This window comes from Balaenoptera acutorostrata, chromosome 1 (genome assembly GCF_949987535.1).
Source record: "Balaenoptera acutorostrata chromosome 1, mBalAcu1.1, whole genome shotgun sequence".
NCBI lineage: Eukaryota > Metazoa > Chordata > Mammalia > Artiodactyla > Balaenopteridae > Balaenoptera > Balaenoptera acutorostrata.
Window position 1 is genome coordinate 89,235,650 of NC_080064.1, and position 20,095 is coordinate 89,255,744.

General features: G+C 37.3%; 1 protein-coding gene across 3 annotated transcripts in view; it reads left to right on the forward strand.

Moving 5' to 3' along the window:
• Positions 1-20,095, forward strand: part of CDC14A (cell division cycle 14A) — a 179,173-nt gene that overhangs the window by 46,903 nt on the left and 112,175 nt on the right. For all 3 annotated transcript variants that reach the window (XM_028163371.2, XM_028163370.2, XM_057530740.1), the window contains one exon: positions 14,513-14,592. In XM_028163371.2, coding sequence (XP_028019172.1) covers positions 14,513-14,592 — 80 coding nt within the window. The remainder of the gene's footprint in view (positions 1-14,512; positions 14,593-20,095) is intronic.

Here is a 20,095-nt window from a genome sequence, read left to right on the forward strand (position 1 = left end):
CAGTAGTGAGCCGGAATGAGAGGGAAATTTCCAGTAGCTGCAGGGAAGGTGGATGGACTTCTATATATTACATATTGGGTATGTATGCAATAGATCTGTGGGCTGGATTTAAATTATTTTTATTTAAGTTGAAGTTTCCTTCACTTGTTTCAGTTCTACTGTTTGTGAAATTAGTAAACTAAAGTATTTAGGGAACGTGGTTACTTCTTAAAAAAAGTATATGCATTTAAGAATGATAAACCATATTATGTTCTTGTAGGACACATCTGGCATGTGGCATCTATTTGAACAGTTTGGGCTAATGCACAGTAAAATTGCCACTGAATCCTTTCTGCAAACACCTGCCTGGTGGGCAAAGCTCTTGTTTCTCTGCTTTCTCTAAGCAACAACTCTGTAAATACTGGAAGAGAACAACCAGTTCCCTGTTTGTGTTCATTGTTGGCTTTCTATTCTTGAGTCAACTCAGAGAACAGTAGCTTACAAGTTACTATGAGATTCTAGATCTGAGATTTAGTTCACATGCTGTGTGGCTTCTGTCTTAGAAGTTTTCACATTGAAAAAGCATAAGGTGACTATATTCAGAAAGGAAAAAGCTTTTTTGTTTTTGGTCCCTCAGGTGCATGCTCTAGTTACGAACATGAATACAATGGATTGTCTGGTCTACCTCCTTCCCTCCTAGGAAATCTTAGGCAGCTGTAAGTTGCCTTAAGTCATGGGAAGCGAGCCACACTTTTGTCTTATGGAGGCTGGGTTGGGTTCCATACCTGGCAAGTGTGGCCATATTCCTCTTGTGTGTGTACAGAAAGTTTTTGACCTCTCTCATTCGTTTTTCTTCCAATTATTTTGCTCTATTTACATTGAGAAAATCTTTTTCCTCTCATATTTGCCCTGCCTCCCGTTGCCTCAGATTTGAAATTAGTCCTAATCATAATGCCAAATATTGAGGAAAGCTATGCATTTTGAAGTGGAATTAGATGTAATAAAGTACCAGTCAGACATTTGAAATAATTCAGGGTTCACCTTAGAGTCATTGTAAACATGTTCATTGATCTTATGTTTTTCTAACCTAGCCTTTCCTTAAGTACTAGCATTGAGAGAAAATAATTTAAAAAGCAAACATACTTATTTAATTATTTTGTTTTAGTTTTTAGTTTTTGAAATAATGTTTTCTACTACATTTTATTTCAGATATCTGATTTCAATGATAATATGGAATATATTATCATTTTTGGACTAGGTTACAAGACTAACAACCATAAGATTTTATCTTTGGGAAACTATTTCCAGAAATCTAAATATTAGCTTTTGGAATAGAATTCAAATAAGCTTTTGGAGTAGAATTCGCTTGCAAGTTAAGGGCTTTCTGTAATTGGTCATAGGTGTTAAGAGGATTTAAACACTGATTCTTGGTCTATTACAGTGGATCTATCATCTGCATCTTCATAATAAATGAAGTTATGGTTCTTGCCTTCTAAGCTTGATCGAATTCAGTCCTTGGTTTAAAGAACTACTCTTCTCACTTTTTTTTTTTTTTTTACTTTTCTTTCTTAATTTGAAAGGTTTTATGAAATAAAGCTCATATTATACCCAGAATTAAACAGTGAATGTCAGTATGAGGAGTTTTTAATATGAAACCATTTCATTTGAGAGTATGTATTATTCAAGTGGTATTCTGAAGTGAGTCTATTTTTGTGCTTTATGCAGAGACTGCCTTCTGATGATGAATGATAGATGATATACAAGGTTATGTTTATCTGTGTGTTGTAACATAACAGCCCTGTACTCAGCTTATGTGAGGCTAGGGACTCAGGTTTTCTTGGGACTAAATATTTTCTCCTTTTCCCCTTTAAAGGTGTCCCTTTAGACTTCTGTGTGCTGAGAATATTGGCTTAGTGTTTCCTTGGTTTGCTTAACAAGGGGCTGGACTAGTTCAATGAGATACAACCAGCTCAGCAATATCTGTTTTGGGACATGAGCTCTCCTCAGGCAGGAGAGGGCTGTGGTACTGAGACACTACTAGCAAGAGATGTATATTTGTCGTGGCTATAGCTGTCAGTTCTGGAAAGACATCTTTTCAGGCTGATTATGAAAGTTCTGTTTCCCGTCAAATTAGATGGAAAGATACACATGGCTGATGTTGTCTGCAATTTTCCTAAATTACCCATCAAAGAGCTCCCAGTGGTTTCACTCTAATTACACCCATGAGAGTGATGGAGAGAGGATTTCTATTTTAAACTAATTCTCACATAAATAGAAAAGTCTGCTGCCTACTCACTGAATATCAAATCCCAAATTCAAATTCAAATTCAAATGTGAAGCGACAACACATGAGAGTATTACAGAGCAGACATCACCTTAACCAAAAAGCACAGTCATTTCTAGACCTTGTTCTGAAGAGGATGCCAGATGATTTTTAAGTATTTTTGGGGCAGAAATATGTGATGGAGATAGAGACCTAACATGAGGAGGTTCTGCCTTTCTTCTATGATTAGTGTTGCCTCCATATTTTTTAAGCAGATGCATTGTCTTACACTCTGCAGGCCTTGTAATCTGTGGTTTATAATAGACTCAAAACTTGAAGAACAGGAAGAATGACTTTCTTTAACAATGTGTTCAAAGACTCAAGATGCATTCATTCTTGTTCTGTTTTAATTAGACCAGTAGAATAAACTTAAAATAGACTGAATAATGCAAGTTGTTTTAACTATACAGTTGCATTTCTGGTTTGTAATTAGTCTTACCTATCTAATTCGTGATTGTTTAACACTGAATATTTTTATTTCTGTAAGCAGTTAGAACAAAAGTAGAATCAGCTGTGCGTTTGGGAAATGTTTGCCTTTTTCCTATTTTAAAATTTTATTTTAAAGTTGAATGCAGATATTGTTTTCTCAGTCTCTGGTTATAATGGGAGGAAATGATAAAGAAGAAAAATGTTGCTAAAAATAAAAAATTAAGCATTTTATTTGTGCTTGTGTATGACAATTAAGATTTAATGCTGTCTTCAGGAAAAAGCAGTTTATAAATTAAGTGCCCTGACACTTAAGAAGTCTGAGAACCAAGTCTTGGGAGGCAAGGAAGAGACTTTAAAAGTTTTGTTTCAGCTCTTTGCAGAGTTTCTCACCTCATCATGTGTTTTTATAGATGTTCATTCCATGGACTTCTGTGGTTTATGTTTTGTAGATAACTGGTAATTGCTCTCCTCTCCTAAAAACAAACCCAACCTGGTAATCTTATTCTTTTGTTCGTGAGAAGTTCACATAAGGAAAAATGAGTACAACATCAACTCTCTTCTGGTTACTTTGTTAGAGAGAGATGTGGGCCACATCAGCGATCTTCTGATATTTTGACAATGGGTTGATAAAACAGGAACCAGTGCATTTATTTTGTGGTTGTTGATACTAAGGCACCAGGAGACTCAGGAGACCCTTTGAACAGGCAAAACTGAGAGTAGGATCGATATCTGTATGTTAAAATGAGAGGGTTGAACTAAATCATGGTCTGTATGTTGCACCTTGGTATATAGCAATCATGAGGGATGTTTACATCCTCATGTTTTGATGTTTATATGTATAGGCAGGCTTTAGGGCTAAGGTGTCAGAAGTAATAGCAGTTGTGGATCCTGATTCACATGGATACAGGTGGTGAAAAGGAGAAGAAAAAAATATTTTGGGATCCAAGTTTATCTTTTTCCTATGGTCCCTTGCTATAGAAGAGCCATGTGTCAGGTACAATTCTGAGCACTTTACATACATTATTAATTCACTTAATCTTCCCAACAAGCAGCCTAATGAGGCAATTACAGTATTATCCCCACTTCATAGGTAAGAAAATGGAAGCACAGTAATACAGCTCATAAGTGAAGAGCATGGCAGTTTGGCTGTGGACTTGGGGTGCCTAACCGCTACGCACTGTCACCTACTCTCTAGATAGGTGATCAGTATCCTGTGACCATGTCATGCTTGTTCTCACATAAAAGGCTCTCTTTCTCTCCACTGTTTGTTCCTGCAGCCGTCAAACATTTTTTGAGTGTGTGCTGTGTGCCAGGCACAGTGGTGAGTCTTGTAGATACAGAAGAGATAGAAATCCTGCTCTCAGAGTTACAAGCCTAGCCAGGGAGATAGACTAAAATAACCACAGAAACGTGTGATGACAAACAAGGGTAAGAGTTCGAAGGAGAAGGGCAGGGAGCTTTGAGAACATAAGGCAGGGGCCTGATCTCATCAAGTGGCCAAAGAAGGCTGCCCTGCCAAAGTGACTGAGGGCTGTGGTGCCAGTGAAGAGGAGCAGGAGGCCATCTAAATGCTACCACGATGCAAGGAAGACTCAGGTGGAGTCTGGTCCCTTTGTGGACCATTCCGCAGCCCCCTTTAGACCCCTTGATCTCAATAGCTTTAAGTACCATCATGACGTTGCAGACTTTTCCTTGTGTCCTTGTATGTGTGCAGGTTCCTACGCAGATTGTAAGCATTAAGTAAATACATGCTGGTCTTTGGTGACTGTGTTCTGTTCCACTTCTTGCTTCCTGCCTTCTATCACGTTTTGGAGTGGCCGAGTGTTGCTTCAGAACAGACACGGGGAAGTGGGAGAGTGAACGTCTGGGTCAGGTAGCCTGCCTTGGCTCTCGAAACACTTTCTGTAAGCTTATACAGATAATTTGATCTTGTGCCCCTATGTTTGAAATCAGTTTCTTTCTTACTTTCTCTTTTAGCACACCATTGAAGTATTGTCTCTAAGTACCTAGTTTGATGCTTTCATATAACTGGGATCAGAAAGTTAATTTCACTAGGTCCTCTGGGCATTACCACTAAAGTTGTAGTGACACATTCAAAAAATCTCATTCACTAATTATTAAATGAGCTGAATTAACCCTCTAGGGCAGGTGCACTCGTTGTATCTGACCAGGTTAATGTAGTCATTCACTAAACATATACGTATTTACTGAGCATCTACAAACGAGGCTTTGTAAGGCTTATAGAAGTATGGAGCACTTGGTTACTGCACTTAAGGAGCTTCCTACTTTAGCATAAAGGAAAATAATTGCAACAGAGTTGTGAGGGGCCCTTCAGGAAGTGGGCTGGAGGGCCTGTGGGAGCCAGACTGCCTGACTCCACTGCACCCTAGCTTTGTGGCCTTGAGGCGACGGGTTCTCTGCATTTCACACATAAAATGGATATTGTGATTGTGGGGATTAATGAGCCAAATTATGTAAAGCGCTTAGAATAGTACCTGGCACATAGTATATACTATATAACTTTTTGCTTTTATTATTATCATCATTATCATGGTCACTATCACTCTTATGGTCAAGCCTAAAGGTAAGGGGAAGGGTTTCTGAACTAAAGAAGAAAGACATCATGGAGGTGGTATTTGAGTTAGGTCTCAAATGAAATAGGAAGAATTTTAATAGGCAGAGAGGGTGTGGAGAGGATTCCAAGAAACCTCAGGTGCTAGAAAGTATCACCTATGATTAGGGAATGGTGAGGAGTCCAGGCTAGTGGATGAAGTTCTTTCAAGAAACAATGACAAATTCACCTGGAAAGGTGGATTAGGACCTTATCTTGGTGAAGAGTTGGCAATCTGGCTGGGCTTTTAGAGCAGGATTGAGTCTCTCAGAGCCCTGCTCTAGAATTCCTGGAGTAGGCAGGAAATGGAGGCTGAGAGAAATGGTGTGAGTCTTAGCATGTGGTGATAGGGCTTGAGAAAAGGTGATGATGATAGTCATGAAAAAAAAGGTCAAGTGCATATCTGCTGGAGAACTAATGAAACTTAAAAATTCAGGGCCCCTCACATGCTCAGAATCCTAGTGGTGGTTTTGTAAAATTTGAAAAGCTATTTGTATCCTTTGCTTCTTTCTCTAAATGGTATGTTTCAGTCCCCCAAACCTGGTTCCACGCCATAATTGAAAGAGACTGTGGAGAAAGAATCAGTCTGTGTATTGATTTGATGAGGGTAGATAGAGTGAAGCAGAGAGGCCAGAGTTAAAGACGACTTGCGAGATTTTGTCTGGGTGATGGGGAGGAACCTGATAGGAAAGGGGGATGTTGGGAGAAGCCGATTAGGGAGCAGTGGTTTCATACCGAGCGAGTGTTCTAGACTGGTTAGCTTCACCAGGGAAAGAACATTTTCTTTTCTTTAAACCTCTGCCCATCCCTATCCTCAATTGCTGTCTCGCAAGTGTGATAATTTTAAGTTATATGGGGGCTGGAGAAAGGGGTCCAAAGATGACTGCTAATTAGTGGGCTAGAACCCAAAGCACATGTCTTAGGGGCATCTTTGTAATGTCTGCATTTAGTGCTCTGTGTATGCTAAGCCTAGTTTTCTGAAACCTTTAAAGAAAGTCTCTCCTTTTTTGGTGTATCTTTGGTATAGATTCTTCTATATTCAGCAAATTTTAGTGCTTCTAGACTATTTTCAAGTTATAACATCTGTTTTCTGGAAACTTCTATTTTGAAGAGATTTAATTGACTCAGAAGTGGTTGGTAATGCTGATTTCATAGCTATCATGTCAGTGTTCCTATGGCAGTACCTGACTGGGGAAGGCTGTTCTCAGCATTTGTTACCTCTTTCATAAACAAGTAAAATATTAAATAACAGGAAATCAAAAGCCAAAATTGAAGAATACTCTCTCAGATGGCCAAATAGAATCTTCAAGAGTATTTTTACTTTCCAGATCACAAAATATAAATATAATTGACATAGGGGCTCAGGCTTCATTTTTAAATATATTACGGGTGTGTGTTGGCTTTGCCATCAGGCTTTTTGTGGGAAATAATAACACCTAAAAACAAAGCTAAAAACATAGTAAGATCTGAGGCAAATGTCCCCAGGGAAAGACCATTAGCAAATTCATGACTCAGAGTCTGGTTTAGACTTCTATATTAAACCATGTGTTGTTTAAAGAATCATCCCTTGTGTATCAGACAGATTAAATTATCTAAGTAGAGAAATATAGTTGTAAATTTCAAACTGCTTCTGAAATACACATATATTATTTTTTGACAGGCTTTAAGGATTTAATGACCATAGGATTTAGTTTAAAGAAATGATTTAGAAGTATTTGCAGATTAATTCTAAGAGGATTTTAATTTACCAGGTTGGTCTGCTGTTCTGTAAAATTGGTCCAAACTTTATATTTGTTACATTGTTTCTCAATGTGTGGTGTGCACAAACATTTTATTTTATTTTATTTTACTTTTTCTTCCACTTTTATTGAGATACAATTGACATACAGCATTGTATAAGTTTAACAATTGACCTACAGCATTGTATAAGTTTAAGGTGTGTAACATAATGATTTGAGTTACATACATCATGAAATATTATCACTATAGGTTTAGTGAACATCCATCATTTCATATAGATACAAAGTTAAAGAAACAGAATTTTTTTATGATGAGAATTCTTAGGATTTACACTCTTAACAACTTTCATATATAACATACAACAGTGCTAATTATATTTATCATGTTGTGCATTACATCCCTAGTACTTATTTATCTTATAACTGGAAGTTTGTACCTTTTGACCACCTTCATCTAATTCCCCCTCCTGTAAGCCCCTACGTCTGGTAACCACAAATCTGATCTCTCTTTCTATGAGTTTATCTGTTTTTTTTTAAAATATAAATTTATTTATTTATTTTTGGCTGTGTTGGGTCTTCGCTTCTGTGCGAGGGCTTTCTCCAGTTGTGGCGAGTGGGGGCCACTCTTCATCGCGGTGCGCGGGCCTCTCACTGTTGCGGCCTTTCTTTTTGCGGAGCACAGGCTCCAGATGCGCAGGCTCAGTAGTTGTGGCTCACGGGCCTAGTTGCTCCGTGGCATGTGGGATCTTCCCAGACCAGGGCTCGAACCCGTGTCCCCTGCATCGGCAGGCAGACTCTCAACCACTGCGCCACCAGGGAAGCCCTATCTGTTTGTTTTTGAGGTATAATACCTACAATACTACGTTAGTTCCTGTTACACAACATAGTGATTTGGTATTTCTGTACATTTCAAAATTATCAACATGGTAATAGTCTAGTTGTGATATGTCACCATTCAAAGATACTGTATAGTTATTGACTATATTCCCCACATGGTGCATTTCATACCCATGGCGTATTTATTTTGCATCTGGAAGTTTGTACCTCTTCATCTCCCTTACCTATTTCTTTCCTCCCCTCACCTCCCTCACCTCTGGCAACCACTCTGTTTTATGTTTGTTCATTTGTTTTGTTTTTTAGATTTCACATATAAGTAAAATCATACAGTATATGTCTTTCTCTGTCTATTTCACTTAGCATAATACTCTCTAGGTCCATCCATGTTGTTGCAAATGGCAAGATTTCATTCTTTTTTATGGCTGAGTAATATTCCATTGTGTATTACATCTTCTTTATCTATTCATCTATTGATGGGCACTTGGGTTGCTTGCATATCTTGGCTATTTTTGTAAATAATGCTGCAACAAATATAGGGGGGCATATATCTTTTCAAATTAGTGTTTTTGTTTTCTTTGAATAAATACCCAGGGGTGGAATTTCTGGATCCTATGGTAGTTTTATTTTTAACTTTTTGAGGAATCTCCCTACTGTTTTCCATAGCAGCTATACCAATTTACATTCCCAGTGCAGTGCAGAAGGGTTTTGTTTTCTTCATTTGCTGTTTGTTGTCTTTTTTGATAATAGCCATTCTGACAGGTGTGAGGTGATATCACATTGGGGTTTTGATTTGCATTTCCCTGTTGGTTAGTGATGTTGGGCATCTTTTCATGTGGCTGTTGGTCATCTGTATGTCTTCTTTGGAAAATAGTCTATTCAGATCCTCTGCCCGTTTTTTAATTGGGTTGTTTATTTTTTTGATGTTGAGTTGTATGAGTTCTTTGTGTATTTTGGATATTAACCCCTCATCAGATATATCATTTACAAATATCTTCTCCCATTCAGTAGGTGTTCTTTTTGTTTTTCTGATAGTTTCCTTCACTGTGCAAAGCTTCTTAGTTTGATATAGTCCCCTTTATTTTTGCTTTTGTTTCCCTTGCCTGAAGAGACATATCCAGAAAAATATTATTGAGACTGTTGTCAAAGAGAGTACTGCCTATGTTTTCTTCCAGAAGTTTTATGGTTTCAGTCTTATATTTAAGTCTTTAATCCATTTTGAATTTATTTTTGTGCATAGTGTGAGAGAGTAGTCCAGTTTGATTCTTATGCATGTAGCTGTCCAGTTTTTCCAACACCATTTATTGAAGAGGCTGTCTTTCCCACATTGTATATTCTTACCTCCTTTGTTGTAGATTAATTGCCCAATGGCATTTTTCACAGAACTAGAACAAATAATGCTTAACTGTGTATGGAAACACAAAGACTTCGAATAACCAAAACAATCTTGAGAAAGAAGAGCTAGAGGTATCATGCTCCCTGATTTCAAACTGTACTACAAAGCTACAGTCATAAAAGCAGTATGGTACTGGTACAAAAACAGACACATAGATCAACAGAATAGAATAGAGAGCCCAGAAATGAACCCACACTTGTATGTGCAATTAATCTTCACAAACATTTTACAGTTTTAAGAGTTATGTATTTTAAAATTCATTTATGTGTAGACTCTGTGGCAAGTGATACTGGTTTTCCATTTATAGCAATGATATAAACCACTTTAGAATACATTGATTTAAGTTAAAAGGGTATGTCTCTTTAAAGAGAAATGGTAATACATGGTACTACGTGTGGTGGCAGAAGTTGAGAAAGTTGATGCATGATTAATTGAAGTTTGGGAAACATTGGCTTATTTGTAAATAATATGTTATACTAGGTTGTAGTACTGTAATTTTAATTAATTGTTAAATAAAAACCTCATAGTCACTTTAATTGGTTGACTCTTACTTAGTTAAAAGTAAGAACATATATGTCAAATGCTGTTCTATTGAGAAGGTTTATAGGACTTCCTGGCAAAGAGTAGGGCAATTTTATAAAAGTCATACATATACTCACTAATTTCAAGGATAAATTGGCATGGCAAACCAAGCACTATGCAAAGGGCTTTTGTTAAATGGTATCAATCAAAAGTTGGGGAAGATTCTTCTGGTTTGGGTTCATATATGCTAATATTTAGTGAGAAGAGTAGACAGCATATTATTTTTTCCCTGAGAAGCAGAAAAGGAAAATCAGGATATTTAGAAGAGACTTTGAAGTTACTTTTATCCAGAAAGTATTTTTAGAAATATTAGAATATCTGGGAACAAATCTTTGAGTAATAGTTAAATATAGATTTTATTTTTAGAAATAGTACACATTTAACATTTCATAACTGATTTAGTTACTCCACATTTAAAAACAAATTAATACACCTTACTACAAAATACAAGAAATGTGGAGATAGTAGAAAATATAAAGTAGAAGTTCTTTCTTCTTCCACTAATCTTCCCTCAGCCCTATTCCTTAGGCACAACTACTGTTAACAGTTTGAAGTCACCTAATTTTATTTTATTTATTTATATTTTTGACCGTGCCATGCGGTTTGTGGGATCTTAGTTCCCCAACCAGGGATTGAACACGGGTCACAGGGAACCCATGGACTGCCAGGGAATTCCCCTGAAGTCACCTATTTTTTTTTTTATAAATTTATTTAAAAAAAATTTTTGGCTGTGTTGGTCTTCATTGCTGAGCACGGGCTTTCTCTAGTTGTGGTGAGCGGGGGCTACTCTTCGTTGCTCATTGCGGTGGCTTCTTTTGTTGTGGACCATGGGCTCTAGGTGCATGGGCTTTGGTAGTTGTGGCACGCGGCTCAGTAGTTGTGGCTCTAGAGCACAGGCTCAGTAGTTGTGGCACACGGGCTTAGTTGCTCCGTGGCATGTGGGATCTTCCCAGACCAGGGATCGAACCCGTGTCCCGTGCATTGGCAGGTGGATTCTTTTTTTTTTTTTTTTTTTTTTTTTTTTTGCTTCTCCCTCTTGACTTTATTAATGCCCAGCAATTGTCCACACGCCATGTGCGGAGCAGAATGAGTAAAACGGGCTCTTAAAAATAGCTGGAAATCCAGATGGTAGTAACTAGACCAGAAGCCTTGGGAACAAACAGGGTCCAAGCGGTGCAGACAAAGGCAGTGCCATCTGTAGCATCATCTATTTGGCTTAGAAGAGTGTGAACTACCGCCACGCAGCATGTGATGTTAATGCACAACAGCACGCCACGGGGAAGTGGAGCAGCATAGCCACGACGGTCTCAATCTTGAAAGCTGGGAGAGCTGAATGTCCAGTGGAGGGAAGGTGCAGAAAGGTGAGCACAAAATCAGCCAAAGGCACACCCTTGCAGTTGCTAAGGCCTAGGTCCGGCAGGAGGTGGTAGGGGACCTGTGTGGGAGTATTTCCAAGAGCAAAGGTTAACCAGATTGGAAGCCAAAGGGCCTGGGTATCTCCGCTGGCTCCCTTGTCTGGAGAAGTCTAGCCCTATGGGCTCCTTCATCCCATAGGTAGTATTGCAGTGGAGTTGGCCAGAGGTCCTCTTTGATAATCTCAGCAATCCTGTCAGACTCTGGAAGGCTGTGGTCTGAAAACCAGGCAAAGAAGCTGCACATGAGGTCTTGGTGGCAGGTGGATTCTTAACCACTGCGCCACCAGGGATGCCCTGAAGTCACCTAATTTTAAAAGTCAAGTGTAATGGCATTTAGAAATTGGAAAAGTAAGAATCTTTTTGTTGTTGTTGGTGTTCCAGATTCTGCTTCCATTGCCTGCATCTATATTTTTAAGCAGATATGATGTATGGAATTACTGTGGGCTTTGGTGTCAGATCTGTGTTCGGATTCTAACTGCATCACAGAGCAGCAATGCGAGTTTGGGAAGTTCCTTACCTTTCTGAGCTTTAGTTTCCTCAACAGCAAAGGCTTAATGTTGTTTTATTTCCAACCTCTGATCAGGCCTAGTCTGTCTCTCTGTCTCTTTTTAATAGGAAACATATCTAAGAAGACCTGGCATAAGAATCCATGACATTTTTTCTCCTGGAGAAATGGAATTTGGTATTTTAATGACCCCAATGTGCATGCATTCAGTAATACACTCCTTTATTAGAACATTTCACCACCCCCCCATGTACCTATCATCAGGTTGTTAAAGGGCATTGTATTTACCTGCCCCTGGAATCTTCCTGGAATTTAGATGGCCTCAGTTGGGTTTCACTTTGCACTTATTAATAATTTAGCATTGGGATAAAAATAAAAACAAAGACTCTCATCTTACAGTGTGAGAACATGGGTCATGTGTGCTAAGTCATGCAGGTAAGATGAGTAGCAAAACTCAGTGGGGTATCCAGTCTAAAGAGGTCTTTCATGTGGGCTGTTGTGTCCCTCCTGTAGAATGATTGTCTTAGAATTAAAGAGAATTAATGTAATTCTCCTGAAAAGGGAAATGTATTTTTGCTTTTCAAAGGTGGTTGTATAAGCTTTAATTATCTAATCCAAACACAGGAGCTTTCTACAAGCAGCTTTCCCTTTTAGCAGGCGCAGTCAGCTTGCAAATACTGCTGCATCTTTAGGTTTGAAAAATCACTGCATCATAACCAACTCTGTTGAGTATATTATATAACCTACTCGTTAGGGAACAACAAAGTCCTGTTTTAATATTGGTTACTGAAAATGGTCTTTAAAGCTAGGGTTGGTTTAAGTGAATTTTTGTAATTATTTGAGCTGCAGCTTGAGGTGTGGTTCTCCGTTTGTGGAATCTGTGTCTCATGTCTCGATCATTCTTTTACTGTGGTTTCATTTTCTGTGCTGTTTTTGTTTCATATTCAATTTGCTTTGTTTGGTGTGTGCTTTATCAGACCTTCTTGTTTACTTGTCACAAGAATATGGAGCTTTCTTAATAAAGTTAGAAGTATCTTTTTATGTATTTATTTTAGCTTTCTTTCTTTAGAGAACTGAAGTGTTTTCTAGTCCTGAAATTATTAATAATTAAGTACATGTAATATATTGCTAGTGGAACAGCGTAAAGCTCAAAGAAACTTTGTAAGTAGAGAAGAAAACCCTACTTTTTAAGAACTGGGACTCTGTCATTCTTATTGAAATGCATAGGGTTGTTTTTTGTTTTGTTTTTTTTTTGATATCTGTATATCCATAGGAATGACTGATGTTTGTGGAAAACCATTTTAGTCTACAGTGCCTAGTCAACCATTTCAAAAATTATTTCTCTCTTGTCTTTACAAGCTTATAAATATATATATGCATGTATGTATATATACATATATATTATTGTATGTATTTATTTATATAAATATATAAAATTATATGTAATATTACTATATGTACTAATGCATAGGGTTTTGATGTTGGAACATATTAAGGAAATAATGTCATTCATTCTAGGTAGAGAGGATTTTAGGGATGAAAGTTGATTCAGACTATAGAGGAAAATGATCAGTGCTCCTGTCTGAGAATTAAAATATTAAATTGCTCTTAGAATAAAACCAACCTCTCCTCGTGGTTTGCAGTGCTCTTCACAGTCTGAACACTACCTGGCTTTCCCTTCCCCGCCTGCTCTAGCCGCACTCATCTCCTCTGTCCAACTCACCAAGCTCTTTCCCCCTCAAGGACCCTGGCCCTTGTTGTTCCTCCTTTCCCTTAGCTGTTCCCATGGCTCTCCTCCTGAATATCTCCAAGAGACCCCTCCCTGACCACGTCAAGGTATTTAGTAAGTCTACTCTCTTTCCAATACTCTGCTTATTTCCTTTTCAGCGCTTATCTCAGACTGTATTTATTTTTGTTAATTATTTTGTTTTGCCCCACAAATGTAAATTCTTTTAAGAGAGGTGCCAGTACCTGACACAGTGCCTAGCACCGAGTATATAGTCAATAAGTTGATTAAATGGAAGTTGTTTACTAGTTTTAAGAGCTCTTTTTTGTTTGTTTCTTTATTTAAGATTAGTTTATCATGCTGGACTGGAGGGGTTTAAGTATCCTTGACACCAAGAGCCGAGCCAATATGTTTTCCAGCGCTCTTACCTGCATGCACTTCCCCCCATTTCGTTGTGATTTTATTCATTGTTTAGAGAGCAACATGCGCTTTCCTCAGAGCAGACAGAGAACCCTGTAGATCTCCCAAGGGTATTGTGCCCTGAGATGTCTTTCAGAATTCACCAGGAACTAAATTACCTCACAGCAGATCTTCTACGAAGGACAGGGAAGTCTGTATTGGTCTTTGGTGAACACACAGTTCAATAATGGAGGTACAATTATTCTGCTCCCAAAAGGGAAAACCTTGCCATTGTATCTGTTCAGTGTGCCTTGTAAACAGCCCTGGATGGCCCCTTTATGGATTTGCCCTGTGTCTTTAAGCTCTTACTCATCCTTAAGCCAAAGGCTGTTGTTCCGCTTCAAGCTGAAAAGGAAATTTTGGCAGCTTGCTTGCTGTCTAAAGATCAACATTATCATCATGACAGTTGCCACTTTCAAAGTGGAGGAAGGGAAATGCAAATTTGGTGAGTAATTAAGTTAGTTTTGTGTCATTCTTTGGTGGTGTTCTAAATGTTGCTATTTATTTGTCTTAGGTAATCTATTTAAAGAAGACACCAGAAGAAGCCTACAGAGCACTCCTATCTGGCTCAAATCCCCCCTATCTTCCATTCAGGTATAACTGCTTGTGAGACTTGAGCTACGGCAACTTTGCTAGACAGCTCGCTACTTTAGAATTAGAGAATTGTGTTTTTTAATTGTATGAAGAGTGTGACCATGATATTACATGGAATGAAACGAGACAGTAGTTTTTATTGTTTTATTTTTGTAGAGACCCCCTCCCCCATCTAGTAAGAATAAAATAGCTTTCCCTTTTTAGGAATTAATTTTTTCCTTGAATTCTTTCTATACCTTGACAGTTTAAGCACAAACAGTGCCTGATTTATGACCTAATAACCATGTCAAGATTTGTTAGATTTCAATAATCTACATCACTGATTCATCCATAAATTCTTTCATTTTGTGAGCATTGATGGAGCTCTGACCAAATGTCAGGGGCTGGGAATATAGAATAAGAGCCTCAAAGCACCTTCCCAGAAGTACATATTTAGTGGGGACCCTAAATCACCTGTTTAGCAGACAAATCTAGCTTCCATCCTGAGGAAGGCTGTCTCTCATTACAGTGCTGGAAAAGAATGTTTTTTAAGTATCACCTGAAGAAGATATTTTAAAAATTTCATGTAAACTTGAGCTTATTTAAAGAGTAGAAGGAAATGTACTACTTCTACTTCAGAAGAACTTCCACAACAGGCATCTCTGATAAAATTGTGAATGATTCTATTATTTTTGCCTTTTTGTTTATTTGTGTGTCCAAATCTACGAGCATATGGATTGCTTATTATTGTTACTAATATCAAAATTACCAACAATAATGAAAGAAAGGAACAGGAAAGATTGAGGAGGCCTCTTTGTCTTCATTACTCTCCTGTAAACTCACAGAGGGCAGGTCCCAGTGCCTGACACTTACAAGTGCTTTTTGTAAATATTTGTTTTAATGAATAAATTAAGACTAAATCCCCTAAGATCCAAAGGATTCCCACATCTGTTTCTCAGACCACAAGAGGGAGAGTTATTAGGCCCAGGGTGGGTGTCAGGTGAGGAGGAGGAATCGGGATAACAGCAGCTAGTATGCTTGATCTTCTCAATGAAAGCAAGGGGTAAAGTACTGGAATTGGGACAGTGAGAGGAAGATATCCTCAAGCAACCTAGAGGATGAGCTAATTAGCCATTGAAGGACAGATAAAAGGTTACAGATTATGGAGAAGAGAGTTTTCATGGTGAAGACAAAGCTTTTTTGCTCCCACTTCTAATGGCTTCTATAGTTTGAAAGCTCTTTGTACAATTCTATTTTTTAGAAAAGGGTAATTGTTTTAGCTAATTTGGGCTGTTATAACAAAGTACCATAGACTGGGTGGGTTGTAAACAACAGAAATTTGTTTCTCACAGTTCTGCAGGCTGATCAGGTGCCAGCATGGTCAAGTTCTGGTGAGGGCTCTCTTCAGGGCTGTAGACTGCTTACTTCTCGCTGTGTCCTCACATAGTGGAAAGAGGGCAGAAAAACTCTCTGGGGTACCTCTTATAAGGGCACTAATCCCATTCATGAGGGCTCTACCCTCATGACCTAACTACTTCCCAAGGTCCCACCTCCTAATACCATCCCATTGGGGATTAGGCTTTCAACATATGACTTTTGGGGGGACACAGACTTTCAGTTCATTGCAGTAATAATGATAATATTAATCACTTCCTAAATTCTAAGCAAAGTGGTTAAGAGTGCATGATTTGGAGGCAGAGACACTGCCTGGGTTCGAAGGTTCATTCTGCTCTTTTCTATATGTAATAAGTAAGTATATGTAACTTGGGCAAATTACTTATGCTCTCTGAGCTTCAGTTTCCTTTTCTGTACAAGGGCTTCAGAGCTATCCTGAGGATTAAATGAGGTAATGCATGTATCACTGTGCCTGGTGCAGTAGCTGGTTTTTGTTTTTCTTGTTGTTGTTAGTACTATTACTATTATTAATAAGAAATAAGGATTATCCACAAGGATATAAATATGAATAGGAAGTATTTCTAATGATCACACATTCTAGTAGGGGCAGGTAGCTCTATAGGCACGTAATTAATTGTTAAAAAGTTGGGTTTTATAAAAATAGAAGAAAAGATTCTGACAGAAATGCGAGAAAGTATCAGACTCATTTAAACTAAACTTTTAAAGGGTTTCGCAGGTAGAGGAGGAAAACTTAGGCATCTGTGTACCCTATTGGAAAGCCCTGGAAGGGACTGTGTCTGAGGCAATTTCCAACATCCTCTGTGGTAGGAGCCATAGGATCCGTGGTGAGAGAAGGGCCAGCAACTGTGAAGGGATCATAGGTGTACTTTTCCTTGAGACAGTGAGGCCTCATTAAATTTGTTTTTTAAATCAGAAAAATATTTACAATTTTTTGTTGTTATTTTGAAAACAACACATGCACCTGGGAATTGTAATGCTGTAACATTTGTAAAATTGTAATTCCTGTCAATAGACTCAGTGGACATTGTGGTTATTCAGACATTTTAAGTGGAAAATATATATTAATTTTTATGCTTGTGATAGTATCTACTCAGAAGTCATGGGAGATGTATTTGTTTCACAAGCCAGATGAGCCTTGCTATCCTTAACTGTGAATTTAGATGAAGATACTGGAGAAGGAGAAGGAAAGAATGAATTCTTCCTTTAAGCATAATTATATTTTAGCTTATATGTGATAGGTAATTAATTTGTTTCCTGAGAACTAGAATCTTTGAATAATTGATAAGATTAGAATGGAAGAAAAGATAGTAAGAAAATTATTACTACTTAACTTAGAATTAAATCATAATTGTTATAATTGTAGCTTATTTTTCCAAATTGTTTTTATTTAAATATTTGAAAATATAAATACATTAACATGGTTCAAATATTTTAAAATATATATAGTTTACAGTGAAAACTCTCTCTCCCACCCTTGATTCTTATCTGTCCAGTCCTTTCCAAATAACTTCTGGTATTAGTTTATTCTATATCTTTCTAGAGTTTCTTTATGCATATATAAGCAAATAAAGATGTACAGTCTTATTTTCCTCATTTTATCCCAAAATGTAACATACTGTATGTACTATTCTGCATCTTGATTTTTTTTCACTTAACTCATCTTGGATATATCTTTTCACATCAGTAAATAGAGAGCTTCCTTCCTCATTTTGTCTTACTGCTGTATAATGTACAAGAATGCATTTAATTGGTCTCTGACAGGTAGACATTTAGGTCATTTCCTATCTTTTTAACTGTAGCTTTTTAAGTCACATGGTCTCAAATGTATTTTAGAAGAAAGAAACTGAGAAAATACTCTGGAGAATATTGTAGTGTTGTTAGACAGAGAGAGTTTTAGTTATTTGTTTACCTGAATAAAAGAATGCTTAACACAGACATGTGACATTTTTTTCCCCTTAGTTTAGGCACCTATTTCCAACTAAAAGTTTGACCTTGAATATAACTAAACTGTATTTTTCTGATAATGTGGCACCAAGAGTTGGTGTACAACTTAATGTATTTACATTAAGTTGCATTTCTAAATCAAGACTCTTCATAAATCATACATTTGAAGCAGAAAATACCACACAGTGTGCATTCATAATTCAGTGGAAAATTTAGTTGATAGAATACTACTAGTTTTCTGGAATTTTGCTCAGAAACAATTTTTTTCCTAATGCTGAGATAAGATGTGAGTTGATTTTAGTCTACTGCCCAGATTCAACTAAGGCTAATGCAGTATTATCAAGAATCATCTTCATACTAGTTCTAGTCAGTCATCATTGCCTTTGCCTTCCTTTGATAATCTGGATTCTATCATCCACTAGATTTTCCACCCCACTTATTGTTAAATTACATCTTTATCTTCATTGTCTAGATTTTTTTATCCCACTTCTGCATTAATACTTTTATTTATAAAACAGGAAGCCTCAAAGGAACTTCTATTTAAATGTGATTGTTTTTATTGTCTAAAAATTAAGAAAAATGAGGACAGTTTTGAAGGCTTGTTGACATGTGGTTGGTATCTTTACCTGCCCTCTTTACTGAAATGCCTATGTTACCATTTGTGCTATAGAGTTTTAGTCTTTCTAATAAAAGTGTTTTAAGGTTTTAATTTAAATAATGCTGTTCTTCAAGATTTATTGATTTAACTAACATTTATTGGAGCAGTCTCTTCTGTAGCACCTTTGCTCATTTTTCTAGAGAGGGTTGGCATGTCTTGTGCCTATAATTTCCTATTGCATTTTGTTCATGCCCCATTACATTTGCTACATACACCATTAAAACAAATGTCTTATATTGTAATTATTTGTTTGCATGGCTGACTCTGCACCAAATATGGCTGACTCTTCTCTCAAGGGCTGGGATTGGGCTCTTTCCTTATTTGTGTGCCAGGGAATACATAAGTTAATTAATTTATTGCTTTTCTGTGCCAGTCACTATGTTAGACTTACGGATCTAAAGATTATTAGGACAACTAGGTACCTGCTCCAGGAGGAAGGAGATTTAACACTGGAACTGGAGATTGGAGGAGCTATTAAGGGTAGGCATCATGAATGCCTTTCACATTAAGATGAAAATGGAGAATAACAATCCAGGTACTGGCTTTAGGTGCTGTACGTTTTCATTTGTGTGGCATAGGTTGTTTTTTATAATGGTAGGTTAGGTAGGATACTATATAATATGATGTTTGCAGTGTATTACTATAACCACAAGTACTGTCTAATTGAGTTTTTCTATTTGGATTTATCTTAAATATTTTAAATTAATAGTTTTCTATTAACCTAGTTAAAAATTCACTAAAGATGAAGCAAATTAAAAAAAAAAGATTTGGGTAGATTTACTGCTTATTCTTTTTTTTATTTCAGTTTTATTGAGATGTAATTGATATACAACACTGTATAAATTTAAGGTGTACAGCACAATGACTTGACATTCATATATTGTGAAATGATTACCACAATAAGTTTAGTTAACACTTATCACCTCATATAGTTACAATTTTTTTTCTTATGAGGAGAACATTTAGGATCTACTCCCTTAGCAACATTCAAATACCCCATAGAGCACTGTTTACTATAGTCAGCATGTTGTACATTACATCCCCAGTACTTATTTACCTTATAACTGGAGGTTTGTACCTTTTGACCACCTTCACTCAATTCCTCCCCCCGACCCCCATTTACTGACTATTTTTTTTTTAAAGATTTTTTCCCATTTTATTTTGTTTTTAATTAATTTATTTTTGGCTGCGTTGGGTCTTCGTTGCTGCGCGCGGGCTTTCTCTAGTTGCGGCGAGCGGGGGCTAGTCTTCATTGCAGTGAGCTGGCTTCTCATTGTGGTGGCTTCTCTTGTTGCGGAGCACGGGCTCTAGGCGCATGGGCTTCAGTAGTTGTGGCTCACAGGCTCTAGAGCGCAGGCTCAGTAGTTGTGGTGCACAGGCTTAGTTGCTCCGTGACATGTGGGATCTTCCTGGACCAGGGATCGAACTCGTGTCCCCTGCATTGGCAGGTGGATTCTTTTTTTTTTTTTTTTTTTTAAATTTATTTATTTATTATTTATTTTTGGT